This window comes from Malus sylvestris, chromosome 5 (assembly GCF_916048215.2).
Source record: "Malus sylvestris chromosome 5, drMalSylv7.2, whole genome shotgun sequence".
In the NCBI taxonomy this organism is placed as follows: Eukaryota; Viridiplantae; Streptophyta; class Magnoliopsida; order Rosales; family Rosaceae; genus Malus; species Malus sylvestris.
The window spans coordinates 23590329-23613146 of record NC_062264.1 but is presented as its reverse complement, the minus strand read 5'-3'; the positions used below and the strand labels follow the sequence as shown (position 1 = coordinate 23613146).

At 36.6% G+C, this 22818-nt stretch overlaps 1 protein-coding gene and 1 long non-coding RNA gene across 2 annotated transcripts; one reads left to right on the top strand and one right to left on the bottom strand.

The window, feature by feature from the left end:
- Window positions 1-8556: 8556 nt before the first annotated feature.
- Window positions 8557-10473, bottom strand: LOC126624403 (uncharacterized). The gene is made up of 4 exons (XR_007624099.1): window positions 9524-10473; window positions 9310-9407; window positions 9145-9225; window positions 8557-9065 (listed from the first exon to the last, which is right to left on the bottom strand). It is a non-coding gene; the product is annotated as an uncharacterized LOC126624403 (long non-coding RNA).
- Window positions 10474-21063: 10590 nt separating this feature from the next.
- On the top strand, window positions 21064-22332 carry LOC126622674 (uncharacterized). Its single transcript, XM_050291424.1, has 2 exons — window positions 21064-21422; window positions 21684-22332. The coding sequence occupies exons 1-2, from the start codon at window positions 21064-21066 to the stop codon at window positions 22330-22332; spliced, it is 1008 nt and encodes a 335-aa protein (XP_050147381.1).
- Window positions 22333-22818: the final 486 nt, after the last annotated feature.

The window sequence follows — 22818 nt, the reverse complement described above, 5'->3', positions numbered from 1 at the left end:
ACAAAATTAAGGAAGAAATTAAATCCTTAAAATCAGAAAGCATAGAAATTCGCTCACATCTCAGTAGTATCCAAACACAAGCACTCCTTGACAATAATGATGAAGAACACAATAGTTCTTCCTCCGACCAAGAGTCAGAATCCAAATCCATAGAAAATCCAACAGAAAACCTAGTTTTAGGATTACTACAAAAAATTAGGATCTAGAAATGGTATTCTAAAATAAAAATAATAATTGAAGACTTCCAATTAGAAACAATTACCTTAATTGACTCAGGTGCAGACTTGAATTGTATTCAAGAAGGTTTAATTCCCACTAAGTATTTCCACAAATCAACAGAAATTCTTAGTGCAGCAAACTAGTCACCAATGCAATTAAAATATGAAATCCTAAAAGCTCATGTTTGTCAAAACAATGTTTGTTTTAAAACTCCATTTGTTTTGATCAAAAAACATTTCCGACCCAGTCATTTTAGGTCTCCCCTTCATAGCTTTCCTATATCCCTTTAAGGTACACCATAATCGTATAACCACCAGAATGTTGTGAAAAAAAATCACATTTGAGTTCTGTACGAAAACAGATCTAAAAAAATTAAGACAATTACAAAAAGATAGCATCTCAAAAACCATCAATCTAGTTACCAAAAAATCACAACAAATTAATTTCTTAAAAGAAGAAATTAATTACAAAAGAATTGAAGAACAATTAACAAACAAATCTTTGTTACAAAGCATTGACAACTTTCAAAAGAAACTTGTGAATGAAATTTGTTCGGATATTCCCAACGCCTTTTGGCACAGAAAACAACACATTGTTAAACTTCCTTACAATAAGGAGTTTAATGAAAAGAAAATTCCAACAAAAGCCATACCAATCCAAATGAGTCAAGAAGTTATGGAATTCTGCAAAACAGAAATCCAAGAACTTCTCAATATAGGAATCATTAGGAAAATTAAATCACCATGGTCTTGTCTTGCTTTCTACGTCCAAAAGAACGTTGAGTTAGAAAGAGGAACACCTAGGTTAGTCATTAATTACAAGCCTCTTAATGAAGTCTTGGAATGGATAAGGTATCCAATTGCTAACAAAAGAGATTTAATTAAGAGAGTTAGTCAAGTTGTAATCTTCTCAAAATTCGATATGAAGTCTAGATTTTGGCATATTCAAATTCATGGGGATGATAAATACAAAACAACATTTTTCACTCCTTTTGATCATTATAAATTGAATGTAATATCATTCGGTCTTAAGAATGCACCCAGTGAGTTTCAGAATATCATGAACGAAATATTTAATCAATACAGTCATTTCTCAATTGTTTATATTGACGATGTTCTCATATATTCCAAATTAATAAATGAGCATTGGAAACACTTAAACATGTTTGCTAGGATAATTACGTCAAATGAATTAGTTGTCTCAGTAACCAAAATTAAGTTATTCCAAAACAAAATTAGGTTTTTAGGATACAATATCCACTAGTCAACCATTCAACCAATAGATAGAGTAATTCAATTTGCAGATAAGTTTCGACATGAAATCACTGACAAAACCCAATTACAGAGATTTTTAGGATCTTTCAATTATGTTGCAGAATTTTATCCACACCTTAGACAACAATGCAAACCCTTGTTTGATCGTCTAAAAGAAAATCCTTCATCATGGTCCAATACTCATAATTTCATAGTCAAACGAATCAAATCACATGTTAAAAGTTTGCCCTGTCTTGGCATTCCAACTCCTAATTCCTTCAAAATTATTGAAACTGATGCCTTTGAAATTGGTTACAGGGGTATTCTCAAACAGTCAATTTCTTCTGAATCTCCTGAATAAATTGTTCGTTTCCATTTAGGAGTATGGAATCCAGCACAAAGTCATTATAGTACTATTAAGAAAGAAATATTATCTATAATATTATGTATTAGTAAATTTCAAGATGATTTATTAAATCAAAAGTTTTTAATCAGAGTCGATTGCAAATCTGCGAAACATGTTTTACAAAAAGATGTTCAAAACATTGCATCAAAACAGATTTTTGCATGATGGCAAGCTATATTAAGTATTTTTTTTTTTATTTTGAAATCGAATACATCAAGGGTAGTCAAAATTGCATCCCTGATTTCCTAACCAGAGAATTTCTGCAGGGCAAGAATGACAGCAAGAAGACCTGATCAAATGAGGCTTCCAGCCACTCTACCACCACCACCACCAGTCAAACAAGAATCAAGCTCAGATTCTTCTTCGGCCTTAGCCATTATCAACCATTTCACTCCCTTAGGTTCAACAATAGGAAACTTTAGGCCAAACTACCAATCACCTTGTCCCAATTATCAAACAACATTAGTCAGTCAATATGATCCTTATTCAACCCCAACATACCAATCATCATCATCCCAACCAGTCAATTATACCAAAACATCACCATATGTCAAGCCCCAGTGAATATCTTTTTAGTATCCATTTCAATCTCAATCAAGAACAAGCACAAGAAAAATTAGCCAAAACAGTCTTTCCACCCAATTTCCATTGTCATCCTATAGAACCACATAAAACACCGAAATATTATCAAGCCATTCTCAATGAAACAGAGTTCATTTCAATCAAATCTCTCTACAACAAAACCCATGAAAACAAAATTCTTTACCATTCTCTTTACATTGGTTGGTTCTTAATGGAATCAGATTGGGGAATTCCCTTTTACAAAACCAAACCTCTTCATACTCAATATGTCCACATTCCAATAACTAGTACAATTACTTTGATTACACTGATGCATGGACTAACATCTTTCTCCATCAAATAGAAGATTTTAGTCATTCATGGTTCATTAATTTTGACAAGAGTTTCACATTGAATTTTCCTGCATAGTTCCCAAAATGGTGGTCAATTCACGGCCCAACAGCCAGTCTTCTACTAGAAGAACTTATGCAGGTCCTCTCTACCAGTTTCCAACAAAAATTTGACAAAAGCCGATTCAACTGCAGAATTACACTTCTCATAATATTCATAGCCAAGTACAAAGTCCCGTGGATCATAAAGTGGAATTATGAAGTCGAAACAAGTGAAGTCTACAGAGCCAGATCAGTCAAGTGGTGGGATAAATTCAATCATCAGAAGACCATCAGTCAGGTCCTCACCGAATTTCCCATTTGACACGCCCCGATCCCGATATTCCACAAACACCAGGATAGGCACGTGCTGGCCGATACCCGAGGGTGATGAAAGCCATTTATTGAATGCAAATGCTGAGAAAAAGGAATAAATAAGACTTATAAATTTAAATATAATGAATATGCATTTAAGGAACGTGTTCAGAGCATACATTTAAATAAGAATGGATCATACATCGAGAGGACTCGAAGATGCCGCTGCGGAAGTGCCTTGATGTCAGGATTGTATACCTCAATTCTAGTCCTGAAAGGGGCGCAAAATAAACATGAGTGGACCAAATTGATATAAATATAATAAAACAATTATCAACATACTAACCCCCAGGTTTTATGAAAACACATATATCATGATAAAAATAGGTTTTTCTGAAACCTAGCATGCCGTGCAATATCTTAAAACATATCTCGCATATATCGTAATCACTAATGAATGTCCAATATCCCTCCGAGCCTCATGCTTGCTCCCTGTCCCTATACCAATTCCCAGAGGAAAATCACCTTTAGGCCTTAGTCCAGCTCCCCGTCGTTGTGCCAATTTTCCAGAGGAAAACCATCTTCACGCCCTATGCCAGCACCGGACCCTTACTCAAGACGGAATCTATCCCTCGCCCCGTAGTGGAATAGGGACTACTAGGTAAGTACAAAATCATTGAACATACATATATTAGAAAAGCAACTACATAGTATAAAGTTATCCATCATCTATACTATAAAGAGGTGTTCGAAACATGTTCTAAATATTATATCGTCATCCATCAAATATCCTATAAAGAACATGGGTTATAGGAAAAATAGTAATAATTCAAATTAGCCTCAATAAGCATGTTATCTCATAAAACGTAATCATTAAATCATGATTTTCATGTATGCATTTCTTCTATTGAGAAATGCATTTTTAGAAGGGGTCCACTCACAGTACTTCGCCGTCGAGAAGCCACGCCACCTAGCGAAGAAGGAAATGCCACGTATAATTGCCCCTAAGCAAATAAAGGGTACAATTAATAAAACTCTATCCGAATGATTTAATTTGGGAAAACGGACGTCAGAAACAAATTCAGGACGTCGAATTACTCTAAAAGAGGTCTCGGATAAATTTCGTAAAAGTTAACACAAAGAATATTCTAGAGAATATTCCTTGACAGAATATTCTCTAAGGGAATATTTCCTAACGGAATATTCCACATAAAGGGTTTGGGCCGGCTAGGGTTTAGGGTTTTGGACTGGGGTTACAATGATTTAGGTTATGGGGATATACAGCTCAAGGCCTAGAAAGGGTTATGGGTTTAAAAGGTTTAATGGGTAACGGGCTTAAGGCCCTAATAGAAATGGCCCAAGGCCTTTAGGTTTTATAAAAAGAAAAATAAATAAATAAAAATAATTGGGTTGGGCTTGGGTAATCCGGCCCAAGGCCTAGACTTAAAAGGATGGGTAATTGGGCTAGGTCTCAGCCTAAATGGGTTTGGGTTTCAGGGAAAACAGTATGGTTGACCAGTTTTTGGCCGGTTTCTAGGTTGATATTCCAAGGCTCATAACTTCTTCGTTACTTATCCAAATCAAGTAATCCAAACATGAAAGCTGTATCACTCGACGAGATGAAGAGATTGATATCCTGCACACCGGACAAATCATCGTGGTTTAGCTGGAAAATGCCTCAAAAGGGGCCGTGCTAGCTGGAAAACTGGGTTTTTGGCCGAAGGTTTGGGCAATTTTCAAAGCTTCGTAACTTCTTCATTGCTTAACCAAATTGAGTGATTCAAAAGCCAAAATGTAGTTAGGAATGTAGAGAAGAGATTTATACCAAGTGGGGACTGGGTGGTGGCAGGAGTTGGCCGAAAATGGTCTAAAAGATGGCCAAATGACCACGGCCTGGAATTTCCATATTCCTAAAAAATGCCCCTTGAGTTGTTTTTCGTGGTAAAACCTTCACCAAATCCATTTTAATCACTAACCAAGTAATGTAGACTACGAGGAACGAAGATCAAAGGAGTCTCGAAGCTTACCTACGTTGGAAAATCCTCGAAAGTCACCGGAGTTCGTCGAGGGATTAAGCACCGTGACTACCACGGTGGAGCACTCCATTGGCTTAGGGTTTTCGAGATCACAGTCCAGGTGTGGTGGTGGTGGTTGATGTGTGTGTGTGTGTTCGACGGTGAGGAGGGAAAAGTGAGGTCGGGAGAGTGACGCATAGAGTTTCGGGGAGAAAGTTATAAAAATCAGATAAAGAAATGAAAAGGGAAGGGAATCGGGGGACAAATTAGGAGGTAAACCCCTTGGGCTCACAAATTAAGACCCAAAAACAAATTTTAAAAGAAAAAGATCTAGCCCAAAGAGAAATTTCACGAAAATACCCTCTTCTTTCCAATAAAATCAGGATAGGTTGTTACACCATTACTCCACTCCCAGTCATTCCGGCACAACCAACACAGCCATCACTTCCAGTCATCCCAGAACAATCATTATCGGACATTAGTCCATCTTCATCCCTCAAAGGAAAAATCAAGTCTACCAAATTGTCAGGCTCAAAGAAATAAAGCAACTCAGCTTGAAGATTTAACACAACAATTACTTGCAGAAGCAGCGATGCTCCATACTGAAGAAGAAGAAGCCACATACTCCGAATCTTCAGACACATCCTCACAGCAACCATCTAACTCAACAATCCAAAAGACACAGTCAGCTAAGTGGGCCGACTACCAAGATTCGCAAGACCCATTTGCTTAAAGCCATGTGAAAACGCCAGTCATCATGTCAAGTCACCATGTGAACACAATCATTAGCCATGTGAAAATTCAGCTTTCCTTCCAAGACACCATGTGAAGCATTTTGAAATTATTCTCATCAATGATTCTGAAAAAGCTTAGAGTCATTCAATCATTCATCCCGTGCTTCTACAGTAAAAACAATAATTATTCCAACAAATTTCAATGTTCATCAATAGTGAAAGCAAGTCATCATTCATCAAATAGTAAAAGCAAGTCTTCCAAGACATTTTCCAAGTCTATAAGAAGTGGATAACGGATAAGAAAGTTACAAGTTTGGAATTTCCACAATTTCTCAATCAAAAGTTTCTTTGAATTCACATTGTACCCAAAAAAAAATAAAAAATTGTAAACACTTTTAATTTTCAAATGTCAAGGATGCCTGCGTGCATCAATATCCTTTTCATCAATCATTTTCTTATTTGCTGACTCAATTGTCAATAAATCAATTGTAAATTCCAGTGCAAATTTTGCAATAAAACTTATTTTCAAATTATATCAGCATCATTATTTTAAATTCATTATTTTCATTATGAATATTTTCATAACAACTAATTTTGAATGACATAAAATTCTTACTCACAGTCAATTCATCGAATACCTCAAGTTCAAGGTAAACACCGATCAATCATTTGTTCAATTTATCGAATACCTCAAGTTCAAGGTAAACACTGATCAATCATTTGTTCAATTCTTCTTATTCATTTATAACAACTGGTTTCATGCCATATTTAATCATGGTTATCCCCCACATCAAATTACCAATAACTCAATTAATAGTTCATTCAACCCTAATCATGATTGCCCTTGGTTCAATTGCCCTCATCGTTATTTATATATATTGGTAGGACTACATATTGCAATGTGGTTGTGGAGCAAAAAATAATTCTGAATATGACATGTAGGCTTTTATTCCCTTTTGATGAGAATGTCCTCATTAAATTGGCGAATTCCGCATTCTTTCCACGCGTAATTCACCGCAATCGTTCCACGCGTAATTTAAACAACAAAGAAGACCTAAGTTGCTAATTAATAACTAATTTCTCTTTTATGTTTTCCTAATTGAAGACATATTTCTTTCTTGAAGGAAGCACAAGCAAATTCAATCAAGGATTCCCCAAAGTCTTAGAATATTATTAATAAACTTAATAATATCTTTAAGGATTATTCTAATGCATATCAAAGATAGTTTCCTATTGCATCTAACATATGACACACTCTGACCAATTGGATATCAATACATGGCATGGGATCCTCTACACATGTGGCTAGCCCTAGCTCCTATAAATACCCCCATCACTAGTTTATTCTCTAGTAAGTTGATTCTACATAATTCAAAGCTAAATCTCTCTTTGTCACTCGTTTAAGAGAAATTGACTTAGGCATTAGAGGTTCATGGCCAAACCTCCAACTTTATTGGGCGTGTGGCTTTGGTCATAACCAAAGATGTTTAATTTGTTTTGTGGGTACAATTTCATCAAATCTTAAGGGGGTAGAATTATGCTACCAAAAATTGGTGTATTCATTGAGAGCTTAATTCAAATCTCAAAGAAGCTCTCTTAATTCTTTTCAAATTTCTACCTCTTTGAACTTTTCTAAAGCACCCAATCTCCGAACTTTTAATTCCTTGATTCGTGTGCCCAAAAAGAAGGAAAACATGGTTGGAAATTTCAAAAACCATGACGAACAACACTTCCTAGGTGCCTGGCTTTCCACCCATTAACGGAAACCACAACGTAGCTCCAACATTAGTCTCATGCAGCCGCTTCTCGTGGATGAGCTCGGAGGCTGGGTGACCACTATCACCCGCGTCAGTAGTAGTTGCAACTATTACTGCAGTACCAAGACCAGGCCGAAGCCTCGCAGCCAATAACAGTAGCCCAAGCCATGCAACCAATAGCATTGGTCCAAACGGTGCAAAGCCCAGCACTAGCATAGCCATCATCCATTAGTGCATAAAACAATTATTGAGATAAACAAGAATTCGTCGCATAAATAAGAAATTCGCCGCCTAAAATTATAAACAACAAAAACTTCGTCGCCCTAAGTTGATCACGCAAGGCTCGTAAAGAAAGGTATTGCGAGACAAAAATATAACACTTCGTCGCACAAATAGTTATACGCAACGAAAAACTACGTCGTCGCTTCAAATTCATAGGGGCGAAGACAATTCATCACATATACTTGTGGGCGTGACAAAACTAAACTCGTCGCATGAACATTAGAGGGACAAAGGGTTTCGTGGCGCAAGGCGGAAACGACGAAGAGATTTTTCATCGCATAAAGTTTTAAGGGACAAAGGTTTCTTACGAGACGACGAACGAGGTCGTCGCGTAAAACAAATAAGGACGAAGATTATTCATTGCATATTTATATTCACGACAAAACAGGATTGGTCGTATATAGATTAGAGGGACAAAGTGTTTTGTGCTGCAAGAACATAACGACGAAGAGATTCTTCGTCACAACAATGAATTATTGCGTCGTGCAAACCTTTTTTTTTTTTAAATTGTTTATAATCTGAATTTCAAAACAAAATAATTTTGTTTGGTTAAATTTAATTAAGAACAGTAATTGATAAAGAAGAATATTAATTTAAAATAAATATGGAAAATGTATGTACGAGTGGGGAAAATTTTTAAATGCACGAATGTTTAATTAAAAAAATAAAAAACTACAATAAAAAGTCATCATAGTCAAGTTCTGCGGTCGGCTGTGTTGGGTCAAGGGCATGGGATGTTGAAGTCAGACAGCTGAAGTGTGGCAATGATCTGAACCATCTTAGACTCTTAGGCAGCAATATGAGCTTCCTAGGTGGCGATGTGGGTAAATTGTGTCGCAATGTGCTTATGTTAGATCGCCGCTTGCTACTCGAGTTCCGCTACTTTTCTGTCAATGATGCGACTTGTCTCGAGGTAAAAGTGAAAGATGAGGCTCCCGTCTCACAATGGCAGGCATTTCCCATACCCCAATACACCTTCCCCAGCCTACGACCGAGTCTCGGGTTGAGGGTGTCCATCATCATATGGAGACTCGCATCCTCGGGGAGGGGGGGTACCTCCTCTATTAGGGTGTCGGGGGGAAGTTGGGAAGCCATTTCCTCAAGGACAGCCTGGCTCCTCTCCATCATAGTAGCCTATAATTATAAAAGCAAGTTTATTAACATTTATTTAAAATGAATAAGAATTATAAATTTAAAAATTACAAAAACTTACATGGAGCCCCTGTGTGAATTCATCCACGGGCCGCACGTACACTTTCTTCAATGTGTCAATCTCCGAAAATTTCGTCCCTGCCTGTATTAAAAAATAATAATAATTAGTTATTAGTTGTGTAATTTAGAGTAAAAGTAATAACTTTTTATGGAAAAATGTGGTTACCCAACGTCACTCCTCCATCCTATATGAAAAGCATCTGGAGTTGGAGTGGTGGATAAGCTTTTTCTTCAACCTATTTATTGCGTTGCCTTGGCTCTTTTCTATTAAAATGAAACGAATTGTATTAGTGCCGATATTAATCATAAAGTATTAAAATAAATTAATAAACGGGATTGAAGTATTAATAAAATATTATTAATTTATATAATTCACTTACCAAGTATTTTTCATCCTGAAAATGGGTGCAGAGCCAGTTCCAATTTTCAGGGCGCTTCGCCAACTCCAAGGGGCACCCGTGTGCTAGAGCTTCAGTCGGATCATCAAATCTCTCGAAATACTTGTGGAGGTCGCTCTTCCACTGAGTGAACCAGCTGGTGAAAAGTTATTGGATGTACTTGGCTTGATTGGCATCAAGGTCCTCGAGGTCATAGTGATGCTACAAATACGAACCAAATTAATCAAAGTTAACAGTTATTAAATTTCACAACTTTACTTACAAAATAATGAAAACAAAGAAAACTTTACTAATTGATAGCTCATGAAGAACATAGTCCTTGGTCTCCTGTGGGACAAATCTCTAAGACTCCCACTGCATGGGGCAGTGATGATGCATAATGGAGCCAACGTTGTGGACTGAACGGTTATGATACTCCTTTGTTGCTGCCACCCGATGTCGAGCATCCCATGGAATCTTTATACGTTATTGGGTGGTGCGGGTGAGTTGTGACGTGCCCATGAGTCTGCATGGACCCTTTGTTTTTTTTTTTTTACGACCTACAAAATGAAATAAGTTAATGTAAAAATAATTTAAATAATCTACGAAAAATTCGACAGAATTTCCCCTAAAAATACAACATTTCCCATAACCTACAAACAAATAAACAACTCAACCAACTTAAGTACACAACAATTCCCATAACCTACTGCGGTGGAAGCTGATGCAAACTCATCACCCTCATCGATAGGCTAGGGTCGTTGATGAGAGCGCTAAGCGCTCAATAACAGATGAGTCACTGAAGAAGTCAATGACTCAGGCACTGCCGACATCGTGGCCTAGGGCGGATGTATGACAACCTTCGTCATCAGGGCTAGTGCTTGTGAAGTTGTGGAAGCAGTAGTAGTAGTAGGTGGCCGAGGTGTCGGAGGGGGCCTACTGACTAATCTACGTTACCTCGACCAACATTTAAAACTATGTTATTAATACCAATTTATATAATCAATACAAAAGCCTAAAATTTAAAAAGTAAAAATTGAACCTTATAAATCTACAAATAACACAAAATTTATGAACTTGTAAAAGCAACCCTAGAATTAGTAAATTAATACAAAAAATATTCAAATTTATACCTACAACCTAAATATTAATCCTAAATTTATAAAATTAAATTAAAAGTGTAAACCAACAAATGTTTAAGTTAACAAATTCAACTAATTTAACAAATTAATCCCAACAAATAATACTTCATCCAAATCTTTTTTTTTAATTTTAACCCTACATTAATTCTAAACCTTAATCCCAACAACTAAAATCTTAATTCTAAAATTAAAAAATTAAACTAAAATTCTAAACCTATGATTTTAAAGTTAACAAATGAACAAATAAACTTACAAAACATAAAATAACTATAAACTAAAATTCTAAACCTATAATTATAAAGTTATACAATAATCTCTAACACTAATATGTTAATCCTAACATTATAAAAATAAAAATAAAAACCCTAAACTTACGAAATTCAAACAGAAAATTATAAAATTAACAACTTAACAAATTTAAGTAATTTAAATGAAATTTGTTAACATATTAAAAATTCGAATAAATTGAAAATTAAATGAAATTTGCATAAAAATTATGAAATTTAAAATTTTAACTATACCCAACCCCCACCCCATACCATCCATCCCCGCACCACCCCTATCCAACCCTCGATGACTCAAGCACCGCCACCCTAACCCAATCCCCCACCCCTCCCCCCTCACCACCCATCCCCGATGCCCACCCAAGCCCTACTCCCCAAATTTCGAAATCCCTAAATTCCCTATTTCTAAAATCCCTAAACCCCCAATTTCGAAATCCCTAAATCCCCCAAATTGAGATAAACCATAAATCCCCAAAATGAGAGAAACCCTAAATCCCGAAATTGACAAAATCCCTAAATCCGTAACCCCTTATGCCTAATACCCTAATATGTAATCAATCCACAAAAACCATACATCTAAAATAATTAACAAATGAAGAAAAAAAAATGAATTACCTCAGAGTTGAGAGAAAAAGAGTTCGTGGGAGAGAGAGTTGGAGAGAGAGAGAAAGTTGCAGGGAGAGAGAGAGTTTGAGGGGGGGAGAGAAAGTTAGAGGTTGGAGTGAGATAGCTCGAGTGAGAGAGCTCGAGTGAGAGAGACGGTTGGAGTGAGATAGAGGTTTTGGAAAATGAGAGAAAGAAATGCTCTATGGAACTAATAATGCGAAGGACTTTGCGCCACAAACACATTCATCGCTCAGTTTTAATGAATTTAAAAAAATAAAAATAAAAACCTGCCTTATTTTTGGTTAATTTGAGAATAATGCGCAACAAAAGGAAAACATTCGTCGCGTATAAGTCAAAAATGCGACAAATATAGCACATTTCATTGCGCAATATTTAATGAACATTTAAAAAAAAAGGCGCCTACATTTTAATTTGGGAATTTTGAAGGACATGTAGTGACGAAGTTATCCCATTTGTCGCACAATACGATATTGCGGGACGATTTACCCTAATTTGTCGCCCAATGTTTAATGAACATTTAAAAAAACAGGTGCCAATATTTTTATTTTGGGAAATTTTGAAGACCTTAAGCAAAAAACTGAACTTGTTGCATCGCACGAACCACCACATGCGACGAATGCGTCCCTTGCGTCTTGCAAACCTACCTTGAGCGACGAATTTTCTTGTTTTCATCGCACTATTACGTTATGCACTACGACTTTCTAGTGTTTGTCACTTTGAATTGACTTTAATTTGTTTTTTTTGTAATCTTTTATCCAATTACAAATTTAATAAATTAAAATTTGTTTATATATAAAAAATTACATACACTTAATTGCATTGCATATAAGTTAAAAGTCTTTAATCCTCATCCTCGGTACAATAAATATCATTGTCTTTACTTTGATCACTTTCAATCTCTCATTCATCCTCATCTGTTGGTACATCAACAACATCATCTGCGCCCTTAGGTGGATTGTATCTTGGGAGACTTCCAAGATCAATTGTAATTAAGTCTATAGAATTTTGATTTGAGGACCTCCAACTACCTAAAATGGTTCATGGACAATATTAGTATCCCAAAGTGTTTCTGCACTAATTTGTGTTGAAGTTCCGAGGAGGTGGTCGGAAAAGTTGTCGTCATCGTCGTTGTCATCAGAATCTCGGTCCAAAATATCATACACCCCTTTGTGATCAATCCTCTGAACAACTTTCCATCCCCTCTTGGCCTTTGGATCATCGATGTAGAAAATTTGTTTGGCCATAGTTGCCAAAATGTATGGGTTTTCATTGTACCAACAACGGGTAGTGTGCACCGATAGTAAACCATCGTCCCCTTTAACACCCCCATTCCTACTAGGGTCTATATCGAATCAATGACACTTAAAAATGATGAATTGACGACGGTCTTTGTAAAGCAATTGGACCACACTTGTTAATTTGCCATAGAAATCAATGTCTGCAGTATATCCCGTTCCTGGACATGTACATCACTGTTTTGAGTACAAAGCTTGTCATCACGGTCAGCTCCCAAGAATTTTATGTCGTTCACATGACACCCTGAGTACAGTTCTGGGCTTAGAGGTCCAATAGCCTAGTTGTATAATTCATCAGTATATGCGGAGAATTGGTTTCCTTCAGTTTTTTCACCTAATTTATACCAAAAAATTGACATGTTGGTTTTACCAAAATTTAAGACAACTGACATGCAATTATATTTTATGACAAAAACCTAAACAACTTGTTCGCGAAACCAACGAGGAAACAGATCACAGTGTTTCACAACATATAAATGCGAATGATGTTCCCGCTTTATCAACTCTTCATGCTCATCCAGGTACTTAATTATCTCGTTGCAATTGTTAAGTATGAACTAATGAGTTACTTGCATGTCTCTTTCGGTGAACGAATCACCTTGTACTGGTTCGCCAAATGGTCGTGCGATTTAGGCAAACACATATAGTTTTTTCCTTTTCACACCACCCTCATTATTACGGTGTGGTCGATTGAACACCGTCTCAACGTCTTGTAAGTACATAGTACAAAACGTATTCGTCTCAAATGCCACCTAAGCCTCCACAATTGATCCTTTAGGCTTTGCCTTGTTCCTTACACTCTTCTTTAACACACCTAGTGATCTGCAAAAATAAAATTGTGATGATTCAAATAAGTTAAATGATCAATTGATCACGAATTAATTAATGATTAGAGACTTTATACCTTTCGATTAGATATATCCATCGATAGTTGAAGGGTCCTGCAAGTAATGCCTAATCTGACAAGTGAATCATCACGTGGAGCATGCTTATGAATAAAGAATGAGAAAATATTTGTTTAAACTTGCATACGACTTCAACAATGTCAGTGCATAACTGTTGTACATCAGACTTTCGCAACGCTTTAGCTGATAATTGAGAAAAAAGTCTCTCCAACAATAGAATCGGCTTCACCACATCTTCTGGCAATAGGTGTTGAATACCAATTGGGAGCAGACGTTGCAATATGACATGACAATCGTGAGTCTTAAGCCCAGAAAATTTGCCCCCATCGACTTTTTCACATTGTCCGATATTTGAAGCATACCCATCTGTAAATTTTACAGAGGATAGAAACTTTAAAAACTCTTTCCTCTTATTCGATTTTACTAAAAAAAGAAGCTAACCCCTTTCTGGCTATCTCACCTTCCCTTGTCATCCATAAACGTGGCCTTATTCTCATTTGCTCCAAATCAATGCAAGCTTTGTTCATGTCCTTCGTCTTTCCCTCGATGTCTAATATAGTTCCAACTAGTGTATCAAACACATTCTTCTCAACAAACATAACATTGAGGTTGTGGCACAGTTTCAATTTGGACCAGTACGACAACTCAAACAACATACTCTTGTGTTTCCAGTTTAGATGGGTGTCTGGTCTAGTCTTATTTACCAATTTGGCAAATGGACCAAAATCCAAACAATTCAAGTGCGCTAAAATATTTTCTTCGGACCATTCTCTATGTCTTGGCTGAATCTCTGTTCCATCGAAGAATATCGTCTCGTTCTGATGCCACTCATGGTCCCACAGCAACCATCTACGATGCCCTAGGTAACAAACTTTCCCGACGTGCCAAGAAGACATTGTGTCTTCCTTGCAAACTAGGCATGCCAAATAACCCTTAGTACTCTACCCGAACATCATAGCATACGTGAGAAAATCGTTTATAGTCCACCTCACTGTTACTCACAAGGTGAACATCTGCCCAGTTGATTTATCGTATGTCAAAACTTCGTTGTCCCATAAATCTTTTAGCTCATCGACCAATGGCCTCAAATATACATTGATAGACTTGCCCAGATCCTCGATTGTCAACATAGTCATCATCATATATTCTTTCTTCATGCAATTCCAAATAGGCAAATGGTACAGAATTGCGAAGATTAGCCAAGTGCTGTGGTTTTGGTTTAATACCCCGAACAGATTAAATCCGTTTGTGGCTAGCCTCAATCTTACGTTTCGCGGCTCTCGCGCAAAATTAGGGTACAAACGATCAAACTCTTTCCATGCCTCACCATCAACTAGATGCCTCATCAAATCGTCATCCAACCATTTGTCCTTATGCCATGTCATGTCGCTAGCAGTATGCGTCGACATATACAAATGTTGAAGCCTAGGCTTTATTGGACGATAACGCATTACTTTTTGTGAAATCTTCGTCGTTTTGTTTTGAGCTATCATTTTAAACCACAACTCTTTGCATATAAGGCATTTATCTAGCGCTTCATTCTCCTTATAGAACAATACACAATTATTTTTACACGCATGAATTTTTTCATAGCCCAATCCCAGACCATTCAACACCTTCTTTGCACTTTTGTGATCTTTAGGCAAACAATTGTCCTTTGGAAGCATCCTCTTGAAAAGGCCCAACAAAATAATCAAAGCACTGATTGGACATACGAAATTTTATTTTTTCATGCATCAGCTCCACAATAGTCGTTAGTACCAAAAATCCTCGCAACTGGAGGAGGATAATTCTTGTTTGGCACTTTTTAATAGTTTTTCATATTTTTTAAAGGCTCCATTATCCATGCGTCGAGGGACGTCATATCCCCCTTCCTGATCAAAATTGGTCGAGGTGTCTAGAAAAGTATCATCTAGGATATCCATAATTTGCTCGTTTAGATCAACATAAGATTCAACTGCCTCAACTAATGGGGTCACATGTGAAGATGAAGGATGTACTAATGGTTCCCCATGATTATTCCAAGTGGTATACGTCTCCATCATACCATGTCGTACTAAATAGTATCGAACATTTTCATAATACTCAACCATTGAATTGTTACAGTTCCTACACGGACACCAGATTAGAGGTGAACCTTGGTTATGTGCCATTGCAAAATCGATGAACTGATTTATTTCATCCAAGTATTCGTCTGCACATCTGTTAGGATTCTGTATCCACTGTCTGTCCATATCGCCTGCGAAAAAAACAAAAAAAACAAAAAAAAAAAAACAAAATCATAATGGTTACAAACACTTCAATTATAACATGCCACCTTATGCCTTTGGTAAGGGTCCTATCCCATTTAGGAATGCATGACTACATGTTGTATTTCAAAGCTTTTTCATATTAGATTTCGATGTTGAAAAAATTTGGCAACATATCCCTGCAATTCTTCAAGTGCAGCACGTATGTACTAAATACATACGCAGTACTCAAAGAACGCACATACACGCAACCAAATTTCTCCTTATTGAAATCTAATCTGTGAACCGCAAACTACGACACATAACTGTGCATTCCCAAACTACCCAAAAATTGGGACAATTCAAGAATTAATTGGACCGCAATTATGCTTTCGCATCCATGTGCGAAATCCAACTAATTCTCAAACTGAAAACTAAGTTTCATGAAAATAATGCACAAAGTTAATACTTAACTTCGTACAAAAATGTTTGCATACAAATAAATTGTATCACATAAATGCTAAAAAACATTTAATGTTAATGAAATAGTCGAAGAAAATATACCTCCTAATGCATTCCTCGCTGATAGTCGTTAAAAAAAACCACCTACACACAACAAATTTAATTTTGTTAGTTTCATTTTGTAATTTAAAAAAAATTATGGAAAACAAATTTGCTTACCAAATGATATATAGGTGAGCACGAGACCGAGTGATCCAGATAAGGAAGAGGAGTGACAGTGAGCTGAGGGATGAGAGGCAGAGCTGCAATGAATTTGCTGTTTCAGCCTCTCTATGTTTGGGAAGATGACTTAAATTTCACTCTTGCGCCACAGTTATGGTGACACGAGTGCCAGGGAGTAGAAGTGCAAACGAAACTAGTACTAATGATTTCTGGTTGTCTAATCACACTTGAAATTATGTATCTATTACCGCCATTTTTTACCCACCATGCACGACGAAACATTTGTTTCGTAAAACATATGCATGCCACGTTTTGGCGCCAAATCATGGCTAGTCCTGCGTCTAATAACCTTTGCGTGACGATGGTGTAGTGTCGCGCAATTCCACCTTGAGCGACCAAAAAGTAATTTCGTCGCTATTTTTTATTTTTTATTTTTTTGGTTTTAAAATACTTTTTTTTTTCATTTATTACTTTATTCATTTTAAATCACATACACACTTAATGAACAAAGTATTAAATTACACCCGAACAAATCTACAAATGTTTAAATTAATTAAACATTCATGCATATTTAATTAATATAATCGTTTATTACAATAATATTTTATTCAACAAAAACTCTAAAATTGCATATTAAAAAGTAACGTTCGTAAATAAAACTTAAAACCCAAATGTTATTGTTTAATTAAACATAAATAAAACATAAATAAAATTCTATTCCGCTGCTGGTGGTTTTGGTATTCAGTTCAGTTCTGCCTTATATTCAACATCAAACTTCCACACTCGGAAATATGATTTGAATATGTTGTTGATGCACTTCATCAAATTTGGGTCACTTTATCAATGTCCCAATCAAATTCTAACTCATCGACCAAGTGCGTCTTTTTTTCCTCGGGAAATGCTCTCCAAGACTCCCAATAGGCACTGCATTTGTCTCGCACTAATACCCGCACATCGCGCATAAACTTGTTGTGTAAGATCCCACATCGCCCAAGGGTGTTGATCATGTAAGCCTTAGATGTATATTCTCATATCTTCCTAGCACGAGGCCTTTTGGGAGCTCACTGGCTTCGGGTTCCATCGGAATTCCGAAGTTAAGCGAGTTTGCGCGAGAGCAATCCCATGATGGGTGACCCACTGGGAAATTCTCGTGTGAGTTCCAGAAACAAAACCGTGAGGGCATGGTCGGGGGCCAAAGCGGACAATATCGTGTTATGGCGGAGTCAAGCTTGGGATATGGTGGGGGCCCGAGCCGGGATGTGACAATTTGGTATCAGAGCTAATCCATAGCCGGAAATGTGCCGACGAGGACGTTGGGCCCCTAAAGAGGGTGGATTGTAAGATCCCACATCGCCAAGGGGTGTGGATCATGTAAGCCTTATATGTATATTCTCATCTCTTCCTCGCACGAGACCTTTTGGGAACTCATTAGCTTCGGGTTCCATCGGAACTCCAAAGTTAAGTGAGTTTGCGCGAGAGTAATCCCATGATGGGTGACCCAGTGGGAAGTTCTCGGTTGAGTACTAGAAACGAAATCATGAGGGCGTGGTGGGGGCCCAAAGCGGACAATATCGTGCTACGGCGGAGTTGAGCCCAGGATGTGGTGGGGGCCCAGGCCGGGATGTGACATGTTGTGCATAACCGACCTCTGAATTCCCATCAATTCTTCATAATTGATTATGTACCAGCTCCCTCCAAAACTGTATCGGACCTTAGCCGTAGCTCTTTTTTTCTTCTTTTTTTTCTTGTCTACTAAAAAAATATATATTAAAAATAATAATGCAAAGTATAAAATGTATAGAAAATACATAATTAATTAGTGGGTATTACCTTTTCCGGAACTCTCACCCTCTATCCTCTTCGATGAACGAGCACCTGAGTCGGCAATCGTCCTTAAATTTGAATAACAATTGGAATTGTAATCCAGAAAAAGATTTGAGAAATATGGTAATCGAAACTGGTTATTTATAGAAACTTTGGTTACCTTGCGTTAGGCCTGGCAATTCCTGACACGACCCGATAACCCGACATGACACGACACGAAATTAACAGGTGTTCGGGTCGACATGATAACGAATCGGGTCGTTATCGGGTAACCCGATAAGCACCTGTTAAGATAACGGGTTGATTCGAGTATACACGTGGGTAACACGATACACGATAAGCAGAATATTAATTTTATAATTTTATAACCCTAAAAAATAGTATAATAGTTATATATATATATTAATTTAACAAATTTATACCCCTAAAAACTATAATATATATATATATATATATATATATTAAATTAACTATAATAATTATAATAATTATATATACTATAATAATTATACCCCCAAAATATTTGTCACAGCCCGTCCCGAAATTTCATTTATCGTTGATGTGAATTGACGGAATTGCCCTTAAAGGTTGCTAAGGTATGTGTGATTTATTTATTTGAATAAAACATACCTTCCTAAGTTTTTGGAAAGTTAAGTTGGATTAAAAATTATGTGTATTTTGTGTGGTTAGGGTCTTAGGAGGACCACACATCACCTAAAGTATTTCTCTCTCTTCCATGGACTTCCTCTCTCTCTCCCCTCTTGGTTTCTTCTTCCTGTGCACTGTGCACATACGGACAAAGGTGGAACTTGCTCATTTCTTCACAGATCGAGACTGAAAAGGTAAGTTTTAGAATCTTTGCAAGCTTGTGAGTTTGTTGGTACCATTTTTGGAACTTAGAACCTTCGAAAACATTGTGAAACCATAACCCAGAAAATGTGCACTGTTCATGCACATGTTATATTGAACATTTCAGGAGGTTACAAGCTTGTAGGAAGCTTTAGGACACTCCTACGAAGCTCAAAGAAGAAGAATATAAGGATTTAGACGTAAGCATCCCTAGTTTTTCTAATCCTCGAATTGGTCACTATTCACGAACTTTTAAACCCTTAAGTTTTTGTGAATTTTAGGAACATAGCAAGCTCTAGGAGGTTCTCACGAAGCTCGGAGTGCTTCGTTGGACATGTTTTGACGTCGGGATCACGTGGTTCGAAGGTGGCCGGTTTTGGTAGAAATTTCCCGACGAGTTTTCGAAGGATTTGGAAGTTTTAAAAGGTATAGCCTTCTTAATCTCGTGATTTGTGACATTTGGTGAAAATTTCATGGTAAATGGTGCAAAATTGAGCGAGAAAAGGGCATTTACAGGTTTACCCAGTTTCCGGCGCCGGCGAGATTTTTCGGCGTTTGGAGGTAGTCAATAGTATAATATTTTGGAAATCTATTCTCAAAACAAAATAAATATAGTCCATATAAATTTATTCTTCCAAATTAATAATAATTTAGTGTCATTATTTAATAAACCATATATAGACTAATAAAAAAACTATTCTAGTCATCCATTGGCAGTGGTGAAGCCACGTTAGGGCGAGGAGTGGCGGCCGCCACTCCCGTCACCGGAAAAATACACCTGGAGGGCTAGTTCAACCCCTCCCCTCGTTGGAAACTCGACTAGTTTTCATCCCCTCCTTGTTCTAGTGGTCTCGTTCTGCTATTGTGCAGAAGAGCTAGATTTTTTTTTTTTTAACATTCTGGCCAAAACGACATCGTTTTGGACCTAGTTTAAAAAAAAAATATATATATATATATATATATGGGGGACCGTGTGTCCCCCTTCTCTCCTCAGACCCGTGCCTGTCCCCTTTTTCTTTTTCAACTTTTCCTTTGCCAATCAGAGAGTAAAGCTTGCTCCCCAAATTCCCAGCAGCTGCGCAACAACTTGGCAGCCAACGGACGGAAAACCAACCACTATCCAAGCTCTAGCCGCCGCTAACCACCCTAGTCAATCTTCAGTCAGTCTCCAGCCACTGTCCAGGCGCAGCTTGCAACCTTCAAAGCCATTCTTTAGGTAAATTTTTTTATTCTTAAATTTATAATCCCTAACCCTACTTAATTATTTAATACGAATGAGTTTTAATTGGTATAGAATCAAATGGTAATGCACTAATATGGTTATTGGTTATTGATTATTGATATGATTCTATGATTATTGATATGAAATTATTTTTTAGGGTGAAAATTAAAATTTGAATTCTTGATTCTTGATTAATTAATTGAATTATTCCATAATGTATAAAATTATTCTTATCCATATGCTTCGTTGAATTGAATTTTTATTTACTAAATACTTTGTATGTTTATTGAGTTATTGGTATTGATTAATTGAATTGTTGGTTGGGCTAGTTATTATGCATATTAGGGGCAATTATTTGGAGCTTATGCAATTGGTTGGATTGGTTGAATTGTTGGTTGGATTAGTTATTGTGCATATTAGTATAGTGTACTCTAGGATTAAGAGTCTAAGAATTTTTTTTTCTTTCCATTTTACAGTTACGTAATGGAACGATACTATAAAAAACAATGCTTAGATCCTCCTTCAAAAATTCCGAGTAATCTTCCTCCTTCTTCAAATATTCCAAGTAGTTCACAACAAAGTGACGCCACTGAGTTGGATGAAATATTGGCTAATCTTCCTACTGACCCTGGACATAGATGTCAAATGCTTGATTATCCACCTAATTATCATGAAGCAATTCATAGCAACAAACGATGTTTCATCACCGGTTGGTTTGATAAGTTTAAGTGGTTGGAGTATAATATATCAAAAGATGCTGCATTTTGCCATTATTGCTATCTTTTCAAATGTGATTTCGATCAAATGGGTAGCACCGAAAGTGATATCTTCATTGAGAAAAGGTTTACAAATTGGAAGAAATGACCCAAAAATCTTTGAGCCCACGAGGAAGGTGTTGGAAGTCTTCATAATAAAGTTGTACAACAAGCTAAAGACTTGATGACATAAAAACAACACATTGAAACATTTTTGATCAAGCAAACTTGTGAAGCTCATGTTAATTATGACACTTTACTGAGTGGAGTACTTGATTGCACAAGATGGTTGTAGCGATAGGGTTTGGCTTTTCGTGGGCACGATGAATCTTTGAAATCAAGCAACAGGGGTAATTATATAGAGCTTATGCAATTTCTTGCTTATCATATTGAGAAAGTTAGGAAGGTTGTGTTTAAGAATGCTCTCAAGAATGTTAAGTATACTTCTTCCAATATTCAAAATGATCTTGTTCATGATTGTACTATTGAAACTATTAATCAAATCTCTAAATATATGGAAGGTACATTTTTTGCTCTCTTGGTTGATGGATCACGTGATGCTTTGACTAAAGAGCAAATGGCAATGGTATTGCGTTATGTGAACAAAAAAGGAGAAGCAATTGAAAAGTTTTTGGGTGTTCAACATGTCTCCTCTACAACTAGTAGCTCGCTTGAAAAGGTCATTGAGAGATTGTTTGCTACAACAAATTTGAGTATGTCCACGTTACAAGGACAAGGCTATGATGGAGCTAGTAATATGAGAGGTGAGTTAAATGGTCTTAAAACAAAGATTTTTAACAAATACCCTCAAGCATTTTATATTCATTGTTTTGCAAACCAACTCCAACTAGCTCTTGTATTCGTGGCAAAGGAAAATGAGGATGTTGCCAATTTCCTCATCAATGCTAGTAATTTGGTGAATCTTATTGGATCGTTGTGTAAGCGTCGTGATGCATTTAGAGAGAAACAACAAGAACAAATTAAAAAAAGCTCTTGATCTTGGTAATCTTGAAACGGGTAAAGGGTTAAATCAAGAAAGTAGTCTCAAGAGTCCATGTGATACATAGTGGAACTCAGATTATGGTACTATAGTTAGTATTATTGTTATGTTTGAAGCCGTGGTGAAGGTGGTTGAATGGATTAAAAGTGATCGCAACCAAGATATCTTGATGAAGCAACTAGGTTATTAAGGCGTAAGCATTGCAAAAGAGTTATATTGGGAATTACAAATGAGTTAGCACAAGCATTTGATCGCAACCAAGACATACAAACTTTTGATTTTGCATTTCATCTTTTCTTGATGAGACTTATATTGGGAATTACAAATGAGTTAGCACAAGCATTGCAAAAGAAATATCAAGATATTGTGAATGCGATGGCGTTAGTGGAAGTGTGCAAGCAAAGACTACAATCCTTGAAAGATGATGACTTTGGGGACTTGTTTCATGATGTAGAAAAGTTTTGTGAGGAGCATGATATTATC